At 42.6% G+C, this 15931-nt stretch overlaps 1 protein-coding gene across 20 annotated transcripts in view; it reads left to right on the top strand.

Annotated features, from left to right (window-relative positions):
- MAP4 (microtubule associated protein 4) overlaps positions 1-15931 on the top strand; it is a 193562-nt gene that overhangs the window by 162075 nt on the left and 15556 nt on the right. For 15 of the 20 annotated variants that reach the window (XM_060630910.3, XM_060630919.3, XM_060630914.3 and 12 more), the window contains 5 exons: positions 9901-10007; positions 10825-11040; positions 14697-14880; positions 15439-15498; positions 15615-15877. In XM_060630910.3, the coding sequence (XP_060486893.3) occupies positions 9901-10007; positions 10825-11040; positions 14697-14880; positions 15439-15498; positions 15615-15877 (830 nt within the window). The remainder of the gene's footprint in view (positions 1-9900; positions 10008-10824; positions 11041-14696; positions 14881-15438; positions 15499-15614; positions 15878-15931) is intronic. The other 5 variants (XM_060630917.3, XM_060630916.3, XM_060630925.3 and 2 more) reach the window with 1 other exon arrangement.

The raw sequence follows: 15931 nt of genomic DNA, 5'->3' as shown, positions 1-15931 counted from the left end.
CACAAGCTGGTTCATGGGGATTTAAACCATGTGTTTTGTTTGTAAAAAATCGCCTCTTCTCCTAATATGTATTCCTCTCGGTACGTTTTCATGAAGTTTTTTTACTCATTTTCAAGTATTTTCTAGGGGAAGGTAAGTGGAAAAGCCCTAGAAGACCAACGGGGTTTTTTTGGGGTTTTTTTTGGGGGGGGGTTTTGCTTTTTTTTTTTTAATGGAGATGGACAAAGAAGCTTCCTATAAGCTTCCTATTTCCTCTGTGATGTATGTCTCCAGGATGACAAGCACGCAGATACTCTGTGCCGTTGCTCACTTCTAGCTGTGGCAGAACTGTAAGCCCCTTGTGAATAGGGTTCTGTCGTCTTCCTGTTGATGGGCTGGTTCCCGGTTTGGTGCCCTATACCTTCTAGGTGGTAATGAGTGCAGATTTTTGTTTATTTCAAAGCAAGTTTATCCTAGTTCACACTAACAGAAGTTCATGGTGGCAGGAAAAAATTTCAAGTAACCTGCAAACCTCACTAATGTGTGCACCTAATAAAATGTTTAAGTGTCGACTCTGCTAAGCGCTGTGTAGATAAAAACAGATAAAGATTCATGCTTACGATATGTCAGTCACTGTCTAGGTGCTGGATATTGCCCACATTCTCAAGCAAGTTATGATCAAATTGGGGTGGGGGAATGGAGCAGTGAGAGAGTTGTGAATCATGGAAACTACCTGGAGGAGGTGGTTCGGAAGCCCTGGTGCCTAACTTTGCAAGGGAAAGCCTTCCAGGCAAAGGGACTCACGTAAGGGAGCCTAGATAGCTCATTGTTAGGTAAAAGAACAATGACCAGTATTCATAGGGTACTCTTGTAAGGATTATTTAATTTCAAAGAACGGAAACACACTCAGAGGAACTCAAATTTATAAAAAGGTGTTTATTGACAGGGAGTCTCAGGGAATCCAATTGCAGGAAGCGTAGTCGGGCTGCAGCCATTATGTGCCTCTCAGGACATTTGCTTCACCCTAGATAAACATTGTGTTCCATTCCCTTCCCTGCTGGAAACTGCTTTCTCTGCCGTCTCATACATTTTCTTTCCTTGGTGACTCTGGTCCACACAGACACTGGGTTGCCATGGTTTGGGCTCTGTGCCCCACTTTATGCTACCTTACATCCCTTATATCTGATCACCTCATTCACCTGGAGACTTCTCGGGAGAAGAATGTGGGTTGAGCAAACATGTCAAAGCCATCCATACATATGTGGCCGGAAATAATGGGAGAACACCTCTAGAAAATTATTTGGAACCCAAACTTCAAATGCCCCTTAAGATGTTTTAAAAAACTGCTGGCTGCCTATAACAATGAAGTGGCCCAAAGTCAGCTTTGGGATGACTCAGTAGACAGGATGAACTGGAAAACAGAGGATTGAAAGCAGAAATCCTTGTGACAATAATAGCTTGTCTCATGTAGTAGTTGTAAGTGAAATACTGATGACATGAATGGGGAAATAGAACAGGTGAAATCAACTTGAAAACTGAATGTGGAAGGTGTGTGTGTGTGTGTGTGTGTGTGTGTGAGAGAGAGAGAGAGAGAGAGAGAGAGAGAGAGAGAGAGAAAGAGAAAGGAGTCGAACCTAGTGCTGTTATACTGAGCCTGGGTTTCCCAGCAGGTAGTAACGCAAATACTGGAAAGATCCAACAGAAGGAAGTAGTTTTGTGGAGCAGTTACAAGTTCTGTTTTGAGCATTATTTTTCAAAACTGTAGGGACATTTGGGTAGTAGCCTCTAGCAATTGGCTGGCATAGACCCCTGAGCCAAAGGTGGAGGGTCATGGTGAGAAGCACCGTCTGGGAGGGAGGTAGCAGTTTCTGCTTCTGTGTACGTCAGGTGTTTTTCACTGGGTGGCAGCGATGTAGGTTGAGGTGTTGCATGCTTATGTCATAGGCAGTGGGACTTTGTGTAGATGTTTACTGAACAATCCTGGGCCTGCTGAAAAATGTGCATAGTGATCTGGGGCTAATGGCAACATATCACACATTTGGTAAGATGTTCTTTCAGCTTGCTATAGAAAAAAAGACATTCACCAACCTTGTGTGTTTTTCTTTTCTTTCTTCATATTTTTAAAACTAAGCAAATTCAGTTTTGACTCATAATACATAGAGTTTCAAACATCAAAAAGTACAAACTGCTATAAATTAGAAAATCTCCTACCAAGACAAGACCACTTGATTCACTTTTTCTTGCTTCTTTCCTCTAAGTACAGCTAAATACTCTGAAAAGAATTCAGCAGACAATTATAAAAGGAATCTGAAAGGTGGAGAGGAGAGGACGGACTGGGTAGGGAACTCAGGGCTTAAGGAAGGACAGTGTGCATTGAGACCCCTGGGTTTTCTTTCTAATCTCCCTTGTACCCAGGTCTGGGCCCTGGAGAGTGCCTGCAACCCAGAAGTGCCAACAAGCATAGATGCCTCCCCGTCCCCAAGCCTCCCCCACCAAAAAAAAAAAAAAAAGAAGAAGAAGAAAGAAAAGAAAGAGAAAAGAAAGGAGAAGAGAAGGGAAAAAAGAAAGAATAAAAAGCCTACTTTCTCTTGCCAAAAGACTAGGAAAGGGAAGCCATATTCCTCTACTCATATCCAGCAGCAGTAGTGGGCTCAGTCCTGCTGAGCAGTGCTCATGAGGGCCCACCTGTCACCTGTTCCACACCTGACAGCAAAATACAATCCATCCACACTGGCAGGAGAATCTATCCCTAGTCCCCCACAGGTGACAGCACCAGTGACACCTATAGGCCTGATGTCTTCTAGCCTTCTCTTCAGGAACAGAAGGAGACCTTGGGAGGTTTCCTCCTATACACCCTTCCCTCCAGCAGCAAAAGGCCAGGTGGGTGCCTCCTGCTCCCGGTGGCACCTGCAGAGATTGAACAAGAAGTATGCCAGCACCAGGCAGCCAGAGAACAGGCCAGGAGAAACTCTCTGCATTCTGTGGGTCTGGCATCACTCAACCCTCACCTAGTGAAACCATCTGGCCCAGGGAGGTGGCTTCATCCCTTGCTGGAACTACCAGCCGGGACTGAGTGACATTCTCATGAAGCCAGAAGAACACAGCAGTCCACAGTTGCATTACAAGGGCTCTGGAGACTAAATTGTTACTGAAACTACAGCCAGAACATGCACACTAAATTTAAACAATGATTACCTGATATCATACAAAATTAGGATTGTGAAGCAGCCATTATAAAATTGCTTCAACAAGCAATAATGGATTGTCTTGAAACAATGGAAAAACTAGAAAATCTCAGCAAAGAAATAGAAGTTATCAAAAAGTAGGAGATGGAAATTATAGATAGGAAAAATACAATAATCATGTAAAAAAACATGTCTGATGGGCTCAATAGTACACTGGAAATGTCAGAGAATAGAATCCGTGAACTTGAACACAGATCAATAGAATTTAGTCCATCTGAACAAAAGAGAGAAAATAGAAAAAATTACAGCTCCTCAGAGCCTTCTATAACAATAACAGAAGATCTAACATTTGTATCACTGGAATCCCAGGAGAGGAGAAAAAAATGTGAGGCTGAACAATTATTTGAAGAAATAATGACTGAAAGCACCTCAAATTTGTCAAAAGATATAAACCTAAAGATTGGAGAAACTGAATGAACCTCCAAGAGAAAAAACCCAAAGACATCTACACCAAGACATATTATAATTAAATTCTGCCAACTGAAGACAAAGAAAAAAGATCTTGAAAACAACTGTAGAGAACTAACATATCTGTATTGGGGAATAGCAGTTCAAATGGTGTTGTGATTCTTACCGGAAACCATGAGGGCAGAAGGAAGTAGCACAACGTTTTTCAAGTGTTAAAAGAAAAGAATAGTCAACCGCAAATTGTATATCTGGCAAAACCATCCTTCAGGAAAAAAGGGAAAGTAATGACATTCTAAGAGGAAAACTAAGAGGATTTTTGCTTGCTGACATCCCTTTAGAGAGTGGCTAAAGGAAGCTTTCCAAAAAGATAGATATCATAACAGAAGGAGGCTTGGAATTTCAGAAATGAAAAAGCAATTAGAACAATGGAATGAGTAAAAATAGGAGTAAATATAAATAGACTGTCCTCACGAAGTTTAAAAATCTTATTTGATGATCGAAGCAAAAATTGTACCATCTGATGTGGTGCTCGATGTCTGAGAAGGAAATACCTAAGAAATTACATTTAAAAAGCAGGGAGGATAAAAGATCCTAAATAGAAGTAAAATGGTACACTCAAAAACATTAAAAAATAAAAGTGGAATTTTAAAAAATGTTCAAGTAGCCCACAGGAAGGCAAAAGAAACAGAGGGAACAAATAATAAAAAACAGAGCCGCCCTCTGTGCCCTCCTCATTGACACCATGCTCCAGTTCCTGCTTGGAATTACGTGTGGCCCCCTAGTTGGAATGTATCTGGTCCAGAACCATGACATAGCAAACCTGGTTTAAAAACTTGAAGGAATTAAAAAGGACTTGGATACAAGAAGAAGCCCCCTGCTTTATGAGGCGGACTCCAGCACTGCCTTCTGGATTTGCTGATTCTGCTGTTCTGGAGGGCCTCCTTACCATCTGAGCCAAAAGCTTTCGTTTTAAATTCCGGCCTCAGAGATTTTCCTCTCTGCTCGAACCTGCGCTGCCTCTGAGCACAGATGGGGCCACAAGTTAAGAACTCTCCTTTTCCAACATCCTCACTTCTTCCCTTCCTCTTTTCCAGCCGCTTGAGATGGACTAAGACTGGAATTATGGTGCTAGATGAGTAAAGGTGACGTTTAACTAGTTCTTTGGGATTTCTACCACCTTTTTTCTAAAGAAAAGATTGATGAGTTTTGTATAGCTGATCAGATTTGAATAATGCCGATTACACTGTTTAGCAATTATAATGGATGCTTAAACATTTGGTACTAAATTATGTTGTTTCCACGTAATTAAAATTAAAGTCTAGAAGGGGGGGAAACACCCAAATACCAAAATGACAATATAAACCCTAACTGATCAGTAATTACTTTAAATGCAAATAGTCTAAATACTACAATTGAAGACAGAGATTAGAAGAGTAGATTTTTAAAAAATGACCCAAGTACACACAGTGTACAAGAAATGCATATCAGGGATGCCTGGGTGGCTCAGTCAGTCAAGCGTCTGACTCTTGATTTTGGCTCAGGTTATGATCCCAGGGTCGTGGGATCGAGCTGGGCCTGGAGCCTGTATAAGATATTCATTCTCTCTCTCTCTCTCTCTCTCTCTCTCTCTCTCTCTCTCTCTCCCCCTCTCCCCCTCTCTCCCTCCCTCCCTCTCTCTCCCTCTCTCTCCCTCTCTCTCCCTCCCTATCTCCCTCAGCCCTTCTCCCCACTAGCGTGTGCACTCTTTCTAAAATTAAAAAAAGAAAGAAAGAAATGTATGTCAGTCCTAAGGAAGGTAGATTGAAAGTTAAAGATGGAAAAAGATATATCATGTTAACATTAATTTTTTTAAGTGGCTATATTCTTTTCAAGCACCTATGGAACATTTGCCAAGATGGATCCTAGGCCATAAAATGAACTTCAGTACTTTATTAAAAGGTTAAAATCATACAGAATATTTTGTCTGGCTATAATGGAATCAAATTAGAAACCAATAATAGGCCACAGGAAAATCTTCAGTCATTTGGAAATTAGAGTACACATCTTAATAGTCCATGGTTGAAGAGGAAGTTATCACAGGAAAAATTAAAAATAAAATGAGGGGGTCTGGCTGGCTTGGTCGGTGGAGCATGCAACTCTTGATCTCAAGGTTGTAAGTTTCAGCCCCATGTTGGGTGTGGAGATTACTTAAAAATCTTAGGGCTCCTGGGTGGCTCAGTCAGTTAACGTCCCACTTCGGCTCAGGTCACAATCTCATGGTTTGAGCCCCACATTGGGCTCGCTGCCATCAGCACAGAACCCACTTCAAATCCTCTGTCCCCCACCCACTCTTCCCCTCCCCTTCTCGCACTCTCTCAAAAAATAAACATTTAGGAAAAAGTTTTTAAAAAACAAATAGAATGAACTTTGTGATGAGCACAGGGTGTTGTATGGAAATGTTTAATTGTACACCTGCAACTAATATTACTCGGTATGTTAACAAACTAGAACTAAAATAAAAACTTAAAGGGCACCTGGGTGGCTCAGCTGGTTAGACATCTGACTCTTGATTTCATCTCAGGTCATAATCTCATGGTTTGTGAGTTCTAGCCCCACGTCGGTTCCACACTGATAGTGCAGAGCCTGCTTGAGATTCTTCCTCACCCTCCGACCTCCCTGTCCCCACCCCCCCCACCACCTCCTGGCCTCTCTCTCCCTGCCCCAAATAAATAAATGTTAAATAAATAAAAATTTAAATTAAAAATAAAATGAACTGAATAAAAATGAACATAGAACATCTCAAAATCTGTAGAATGCAGCTGTAGCAGTGCTGGGAGGGATATTTATAGCCCTATGTGCTTACCTTAGAAAAAAGATCTCAAATCAATAACCTAAGTTACTACATCAAGAAACTAGAAAAGGAAGAACAAATAAGTCTGAAGCAAGCAGAAATCAGTGAAATTGTAAACAAGAAAACAACAAAGGAAATTTATTAAGCCAAAAGCTGGTTCTTAAAAAATACCAATACAATTGATAAATCTTCAACAAAATTGACAAAGATAAAAAGAAGACACAAACCACTAACCTCAGGAATAGGGGACATCACTGTGGCAATTAAAAGGATAACAAGTGAGCACTGGAAGCACCTTTATTTACACTCCCAATTCAACAGCTCAGAGGAAATTCCTTGAAAACCACAAATTACCAAAACTCAACCAAGATAAAATAGATAACCTGAATAACCATTAATAAAATTGGAGTCTTAATTAAAAAGTTGCTGAGGGATTCACTGTAGGGGTTCATCCTACATTTAAAGAATAATTAACACCAATTTTACACACTCTCTTCCAGAAAATACAAGAGGAGGCGATATTTCTGATTCATTTTATGAGGTCTGTATTTATCTGATAAACAAAGACAGTATACAACAAACTGCAGACCAATATCTCTCATGAATGTAGATGCAAAATATTAACATGTCCAGCAATATATAAAATTACCTATACACAACAGCTCAGTGGAATTTATTCCAGATCTACATGGCTAGTCCTGTAATCAAAAACCAATCAAGGTTATCCATATCAACAGTCTGAAGAAGAAAATTCATATAAGTTCAGAAATGCATTCAACAAAACTCATCACCCATTTATGAAAAAACACTCATCAAAGATAAGAGGGAGAACTTTCTCAACTTGGTCAACTTCCTCACCTACAGAAAACCTACTGTAACATCATACTTAGTAGTGAAATACTGAGTGCTTTCCCTGTTAAGACTAGGAGCAGGGCAAGGATGCCTGATCTCATCACTCCTACTTAACCCAATACTGGAAGTTCTGTTTAGCACAATAAAGTAAAAGGAAATAAAAGGGCATATAGATTAGAAAGGAAGAAAGAAATCTGGCTCTCTTTGCAGATGACATGATTGTCTATATAGAAAATTCCGAGGAATCTACCAAGAAAAAAAAAAACCTTCCTGGAACTAATAAGTAATTTCAGCAAAGTCACAGGATGGAGTTAACTGCATGTCCATACACTAACAGTGAACACTATTTTAATAAAAGTCCTGTACATAAATGTTTGTAACTGTAGCAGGTGAATGGTTAAACTGGGGTTAGAGCTGTACCATGGAATATCTGGCATATCGTCAGCAGTCAAAAGGAACTAACTACTGATGCATACAACAACACCAGTTGTTGTAACATCTCAAAAGCATTATGCTGGGTGAAAGAAGCCAGACAGAAAAGGTAACATACTGTATGATCCATTTACGTAATAGTCTTGAAATAATATTATAGGGATGGAGAGCAGATTAGTGGTTGCCAGAGATTTAGGGATTAGGAAAGGAAGGGAGGTGGGGTGGCCATAAAAGGGTAACAGGAGGGAGCCTGTGTTAATGGAACATTGATCTGTCCTGATTGCTAGTAGTGGTTACATAAAGCTCCACGTGCAAAAATTGCATGGCACCGCATATGTGCGCACGTGCACACGCACACACTCTCACACAAATGAGTGCTGCATGTAGAACTGGAAACGTCTGAGCAAGCTCTGTGGGTTGTACCAATATCAGTTTCCTGGTTTTGATAGAGTACTGTGCTAATGCAGGGTGTCAGCGCTGGGCGAAGCTGGAGGAAGTATACACAGGCCCTCCCTGTACATTTCTTTGCAACTTTTAATCAATATAATTACTTCAAAATGATGTTTTAAAATGTTTAAAATAAAGCCTCCTGCCCTCTTAATTCTGTGCCCCATTCCCCCTTCCCCAAATTAAGGCGTTTTTAGAATGCGTGCACAAGTGTATTTGCATTAGAAATCTATTTTGCCCCCATCCTTTCTCTAGACAGATGGTTTCATGTTGCCTTCCTATTCTGCACCTTCCTTTTTTCTTCACTTAATAGAGATGATTCCGTATCGGTCATGCTTTATGTTTTCAGATGCTGAGATTATCTGATGCTTTGCCGTGATGCTTTGACCACTTTTCTATTAACAGACTTTGGCTGTTTCCATTTTGTGCTGTTAGGAACAATGCTCTGATGAAAGGCCTTATACATTTGCCGTTTTGCTGCTGTGTGAATATATCTCTAAGATAAATTTCTGGAAATTGAATTTCTGGATTAGAATTTACACTACAGTTTTCAGAGACACTGGTAGGTTGCCCTGCATAGGAACAGTACCATTCCACACGTTCACCAGCCCCAAGTATCATATTATCCCCATTGCCTGTTTTCACATTTTAGGACTTTTGACAATATGTTAGGTTAAAAATGGCATCTCAGTGTGGTTTTAATTTTCATTTCTCTGAAAAATTGGGCATCTTTTATTTTCAATTTGTATTTCAGTTTGTATTTCTTTTTCTGTAAACTGTGTTCATATCCTTTGGGCCATTTTTCCAGTGGGTTATTGGCTTTTGTAGAAGTTAGCAATTTTTAGGAGTATTTTATATATAATAAGCTCATTGTCTTTGATGTGAGGTTCAAAATTTTTTTCCTGTTTATCATTTGCCTTTTGGCTTTTCTTCTTTTCTTTCTTTCTTTTTTGTGGTCATTGAAGTTTTTGAAACTTCTTCCTTAGGCTGATCTTCTTTGGCTTCTGGATTTTGTGCCAGTTAGAAAGGTCTTTCCCACACCCGGGTTATAAATTTCATGGTATTTTAATGCTTTCAGGTGTAGCCCTATTGAAATCTGGAATTACGTCCCCACAGTGGTGCTGCTGGGCATATAGCCTTAGGTGGTAGACTATTTCTGGCCTTGGGTCTGATTTCATGGGTCTCCTCGGCCTTATTGGAAATCTGGGTCACTGCTAGAACCAGATCAAGTTAATCTCACATCCTCCATAAAGTGGTGCTTTACAGGGAAAGGAAATAAGGGGAGGACATTGGGTGATCTTCTGGCTCTTATCCCATCTTTCAGCAACCTTTATTCCAAGAGATAAACTCTAGTAGAAGAGGGTTTTGTCCCCTGTGTGCTCCGGGAGTTAGTGGTTGGGTGACAGAGCCCCTTTGCTGGTCTCCAGGGAAGGGAAACCAAACTTCAAGGGCCATTTCCTTCCATTGGTCATCTGTGCAAATCCCACTTAGGTTGCCTCTCCACAGGGACAGGCTGCCTGAATCTGTGGAATCTGAAACGGTCCTGACACAATGAGAGGAACTCGGGAGTCTTATCCACATTTCAGAGCACAGCCCTGTGGATTTTGTTCAGATTGAAGTGCTAGTCAGTGTCTGTCTCCACTAAGACTTGCATTTTCAAAATGGGTATGAAAAACATTTGGTTAGCATAACTGTTCCCCCTCTTAGGAATAAGTAAGCCTGAAGAAGGACGGCCTGCTGGGAGTGTGACCGGAAATGACATCACCGCCCCTCCAAACAAGGAGCTCCCACCAAGCCCAGAGAAGAAAACAAAGGTAGGTGCCGGAATGCTGGGTTCTCTTCTACCAATATCATTTTTTAAAACCATACCTTCTGCTACTGTTGCTTGGATTGTGAATGGAATTTCTTTTTTCTGAGCTATTAGTAGGTCCTTCCCCAGTTTTGGACCTTAGAAAATATTTTATATTCCTATTTTACCATAGTAGCCTAACTCAACCCTTAAAATCTCTTCCCTTGACCCCATTATCTTGAATATGTGTAGAAATATTCTGTAGAGGGTGTTTCTGCTTCCCTTAACAACAACAATAAAGGGATTTGCAAAACTATTTGGAAATAAATTCTGCAATCTGCATTCATGAAAAGGGAAAACAGATTTTTAAGGTGGATCAAGGCTTCAGACACTTACTGGTACTTACTGCAGAGTAGAAATGCCACACTTCAGTGTGGTCCTAAAACGATGCTGATGTTGCCTCATCAAGGTACAAATAGTAACAGCTGAATCACCTGCTGGTGGCTTTTCTTCCTAAAACTATTATAGCAGCCACCAAAAGCTACTTACTTGTTTAAAGCTGTCACTGAATTTAAGTCTTCAGGTGCCAAACTGCTAGAATTTGTGAGACAGTAAGAATGAATTCCCAGTTTTCTTTCTCTCATGGTTTCTTTCCACTATTTACCAAGCTCAGAAGAACGGAATGCTGCTTTTCAGTTGCATAGATCCTCATTGCTTATAATTTTACTTTGAATTGTGCAATTTATACTTTTTTTTTAATTTGTTTTTATTTTTGTTTGTGTGTTTGATGTTGACCTTTAAAAAAAACAAAACAAAACCACCACCAACAAATCAACTTAAAGCCTTTGGCCACCACTCAACCTGCAAAGACTTCAACATCGAAAGCCAAAACTCAGCCCACTCCTCTCCCCAAGCAGCCGGCTCCCGCCACCTTTGGTGGGTCGAATAAAAAACCCATGAGCCTCGCTGCGGGCTTAGTGCCGGCTGCCCCGCCCAAACGCCCTGCCGCCACCACTGCCAGGCCTTCCACCTTACCTTCAAAAGACGCAAAACCTAAGGTAAGTGGCCACCTAAGCACTCTGCCAGGGAAAAGTTCTCCCCTCCGAGTGTCCGATCGGCTCTCATTGCTCCCAGACAGCGGAATCAAGCTGCTGGAATTGGGGGAAGTGGGGAAAGGCGACTTGAAAATCATTTGGGGCCCAGGATGCAGCCATAACATCTGAAGGCCTTTCAGACCTTGTACCTTTCCCTGCCCCTGCCTGGAGGCAATACTGCATCTGCTTGGGTTTCTCTTCCTTTCTCCCAGCCCCTCCTGCTCTTCACGGTTTGAACACTTGTTAGCCAGTTTGCCCCACTCCACACCCCGTTAGATTAACCCCTTTTTGGTAGAATTCTCCCATCAAATTCCCAAAATTTGGTTTCTTGTCTTTCTCTTTAATCCTCCTACAGAAGTGATTTTTACCCATTACTTTTTTGGATAAAGCTCTTCTGACTGATCTCTGTAGGTTCCAACATCATGTGACAACTTCCTTTGCTTTTGACATTGGGCCCCCTCTCTCCCTCTGCAGTTTTCCAGTTTTTCAGGTCACCCACATTATTGCCTAGAAATCAGTCAATGTGGGCAGCAGTGGCTTCACAGGATTGTCCTAGAAGGGCAGATGGCGTCTGTGGCTTTCTTCCTTAACATTTTGTTTTATTTGAGAAGGGCCTTTAGGTCAGCTTGGTGTTATTCTTTAAATTCATGGTGGGAAATAGTTTCCCATGTTAAAATGGTAGTGTATCAATCTGATCTTGTAAAGAAAATTGGTGGAACCTAGGAATTGTAGAATAGGCTGGAACCTTGGCCAAGAAATTGCTATGGCCAAGAATTTCTATGAGAAATCCTGTCATAGATTAAGAATGATAAAATCTCATGAAGCTTTCTGACCCTGATTTACCCAGTTGACTGCTTTTCTTAACTGTTAGAAGACAATTTATTTGCATAAAAGGGCAGAGGGAAAGGCACCTGGGTGGCTCAGTTGGTTAAATGTCTGACTTCGGCTCAGGTCATGATCTCCCGGTTCATGAGTGAGTTCAAGCCCCACATCAGGCTCACTGCTGTCAGTGCAGAGCCTGCTTCAGATACTCTGGTCCCCCCCTCTCTCTGCCCCTCCCCCACTGTGCTCTCTCAAAAATAAACATTAGGGGCGCCTGGGTGGCTTAGTCGGTTAAGCGTCCGGTTCTTGATTTTGGCTCAGATCATGATCTCACGGTTTATGGGTTTGAGCCTGGGATCGGGCTCTGCACTGACAGTGGGGGAGCCTGCTTGGGATTCTCTCTCCCTCTCTCTGCCCCTCCCATGCTTGCACTCTCTCGCAAAATAAATTTTTAAAGTTGAAAAAATAAATAAAAAATAAAATAAACATTAAAAAGAGAGAGAGCGAGTAGAGGGAAAGTGACTAGAGCTATGGTGCAACAAATCCTGGGGCTGACAGGACAGTGGCAGGGGCGCAGTGTATAGTGAACTTTTACTCTGCAGTAATAATAAAAACGAAGTGCAGTGTACTGGTTTCTTTATGTCTGTTAATTCCTTCACTCCTCTCTCTCAGCAACCCATGATGTGGATATTCATATTCTCATTTCATGGCTCAATGAAATAACCTTCCTAAGGTCCAGTGCCAGTAAGTCACAGAGCTAGTATTTGAACTTGGGTCTGACTCCAACACTGATACTTGGGCCTCCGTCAGCACTGTTCTTTCTTGTCCATGCAGCTTTTATTTTTATTTTTTATTTATTGATTTATTTTTAAAGTTTGCTTATTTTGAGAGAGAGAGAAAGAGAGAGAGGGTGCAAGCAGTGGAGGGGCAGAGAGAGAGAGAGAGAGAGAGAGAGAGAGAGAGAGTATCTCAAGCTGGCTCCACACTGTCAGCACAGAGCCTGACGTGGGGCTCGATCTCACCAACTGTGAAATCATGACCTGAGTTGAAACCAAGGGTTGGTTGCTGAACTAACTGAGCCACCCAGGTGCCGCTCATGGCCATGCAGCTTTTTGAGACACAGCTGATCTGAAAAGGTGATCTGCATTACAATTACAAACTTGTTTTTTAGACAAGAAACAGATAAAAACATTTGGAGAGATTGATAGAAATGAAGCCTTAAGAAATTTATTTTTATCTTTATTTTGGTAGAAAGATTATAGAAGCAGACAAAGGAGGAAAAACTTACTCAGAAAAAATAAGCAGATCTAGGATTCTGGTAGAGAAGAAAATATGAATTGAGAAACAGCAGAGTAAGGGCAGTTACCAAAGCAGGCTGGTTCTGTAGCTTGCTGAAACCAAGAGACTGGCAGCTAAAGAGTGTCACATTTTTAAGAGCCTTCTATCCTTAATAACTTTTTTTTCCAACTTATTTTATCACCATTACTTCCACTAGCAAAAGAAGACCCTACTAGATTATTCTGAATCACAGTCAGAATACTGAGAATTTGAAGGAGACCTCAGAGTATCTGGTTTAGTACTCAGACTTTTGAGCAGACAGGAGGGAGCCCCTCTGCACAAAATCCTACGATGTATTCCGAACAGAGCTGGTCGCTGAACAGTTCCTCTTATTCCAGTCTGAGGGTTCTTCGTACCATACTTCAGGGACTTCATTTGTAGAAGTGTCCATTACCCTGCATTTTCAGTTAGACTTTAACTGGATGCCAGCCCTTAATTTCTGAGCTCCTCCTAAGCTGATTTTCCATTTAAGCAGTGTCCTGCTGGTCTCTGCCAACACACTGCCCTGTGTGGCCATTTCTCTTGGAGCAAAAGAGCTGGATCCACTGTGTCTGTGTTTTGGCTTCCTCTCTTGAGGAAGGCTTATCAAAAGAGTGTGTCCTTCTCCTATTCCTGTAGAAACCAGGCTAAATTGATCCCTTCCCTTCCTTACTAGTAAGGCCATACCCCGCCTTCACGGAAGAGGAACGACCGGGGCCCAGATGCCAAGCACCTACACTTGAGAGAATTTTCCCTTTTGCTGTCAGATTTTCCCTTTTGATGTCACAGCTGACATCGGTGCTTCTCATTCTCTCTGGTCGTCAGGCCTGCACCCTCCACCTGCCCCCTTCTCGTCGTCTCTGTGCTCTGGTCCCCACAGATCCTCTGGTCCTGACCTCCTTTATCCAGATGAGGAAATAAAGCCCATAGAGGTTCTGTGATTTTCCGAGAAACACACTGTGAGTTGGGGGCCTGACTGGGGTTGGAGCTCAGGCTTCGGATCTAACTGGTTAGGCCAGTGTTCTTTCCATCTGCAGCCCTATTCTGCTCAGCACTCACTGGGTGTATCTTAGCCAAAAGAATGACTGAATTTGCTTAAACATAATTTTTAATTTTTTTGTGGTGTTTATGTATATTTGTCTTTCATCAGGTCGTTAAATACTGATGTATTTAATGTATTAAATACATTCGATCCTGCGGCAAACTTCGTTTGTGATGTGGTATACTTGACTGGTTTGTTCATTCTCACCGGTTCAGGTTGGATTGAGATCGTTAGACTCCCCCATCTCCTGACTCCAGCTGGCCCAGCACCCTACGTGGCCAGCTTCTCACTTTGTCTGAAGGACTTAGATGTCAGCAGTATAAATTTTCCTACCAAGAAGTACCAAATCCATAGTACCCCTGTTTTCTGCTGTCCTTTAACATGACTTCCTGGGGCTCTTGCTGACCTGCTGCTCTTATTCCCACTTCCCTGTTACCAGCCTGTTGCAGAGGCGAAGATTCCTGAGAAGCGGGCCTCCCCATCCAAGCCGGCCTCTGCCCCAGCGCTCAGGCCTGGCGCCAAGAGCACCCAGACTGTTCCAAAAGCCACAGCAGCTGCCACTCCTGCCTCAGCTGGGCCAAGCAGCAGGAGCCCCCCCACACCTGTGCCCAAGAGGCCCACCAGTGAGTACTGTCACCCTTCCTTCCCATGGGAACCAGCGGGGAGACAGGAGAGATCTGTGTGTCTCTGTGCACCAGACCTTAACAGGGAACACTGATCTTCACGTGCAGTTAGCAAGTATGTCTGTTCAGAAAACTCTTGAGTGAAAGGGATTCTCATGAATTCCCAGGTAGGATTACTATTCCCTTCTTAGTAACTTCACATTACTCAGCACACTGTGGTCATGGGCTTACATGATAGGAAGTCAGTTGTTCGGTTCCGCAGGCCTGTACTGGTAACCCACTTCCAAGGCCATGTGGAAGGCACTGTTAAGATTGTAGAAAAGAGTAAGGATACAGTGCGTGGCCTTTTGTGCTCCATAAGGGCCCAGTCTTTACCTGGCTGTCTAATTTACTCTTAATCTATTCCAGAGACGAGCACAGCCCATGGCCCAAAGGGGACATTTGGTAATTGTTGAATGAATGAATGAATGAATGAATGAATGAATCTCAGTATTGGATGAGCCATTCACTAGGTCACTTTGTTAAACATTAAATAGTAAAAAGTGTATGTTTGTGCAGCCATCAAGACTGAGGGAAAGCCTGCAGACATGAAGAAGACAGCCACGAAGTCTGCACCAGGTGACACCCGTCCCCCACCTCCTGGGACCCTAATCTAAACCCCTACCTCTTTGCAGCTTCCAGGCTCCCTTCTGCTCTCTCCCGCTGATCCCCTGTCATCTCTTACTTCTTTGCAGCTGACCTGAGTCGCCCCAAGAGCACCTCCACCACTTCAGTGAAGAAGAACACCACTGTCCCCGGGGCAGCCAAGCCCACACCCACCCCTCCTCGGCCCTCTGGGACTCCTTCCTCGGACAAGAAGCCCACGTCAGCCAAGCCCGGCTCCTCTGCACCAAAGCCGAGCCGCTTGTCTACCAACGCTTCCACCCCTGATCTGAAGAACGTCCGCTCCAAGGTTGGCTCCACGGAAAACATCAAGCATCAGCCTGGAGGAGGCCGGGTGAGTCCAGGAGCTCGTGGTCCTTGGCATGCTAGCCCTTGCTTCCCTCCCTGC

This window comes from Panthera onca, chromosome A2 (assembly GCF_046562875.1).
Source record: "Panthera onca isolate mPanOnc1 chromosome A2, mPanOnc1 haplotype 2, whole genome shotgun sequence".
Classification (NCBI taxonomy): Eukaryota; Metazoa; Chordata; class Mammalia; order Carnivora; family Felidae; genus Panthera; species Panthera onca.
The sequence above is the reverse complement of the archived record's forward strand: the minus strand, read 5'-3'. Positions and strand labels throughout refer to the sequence as shown.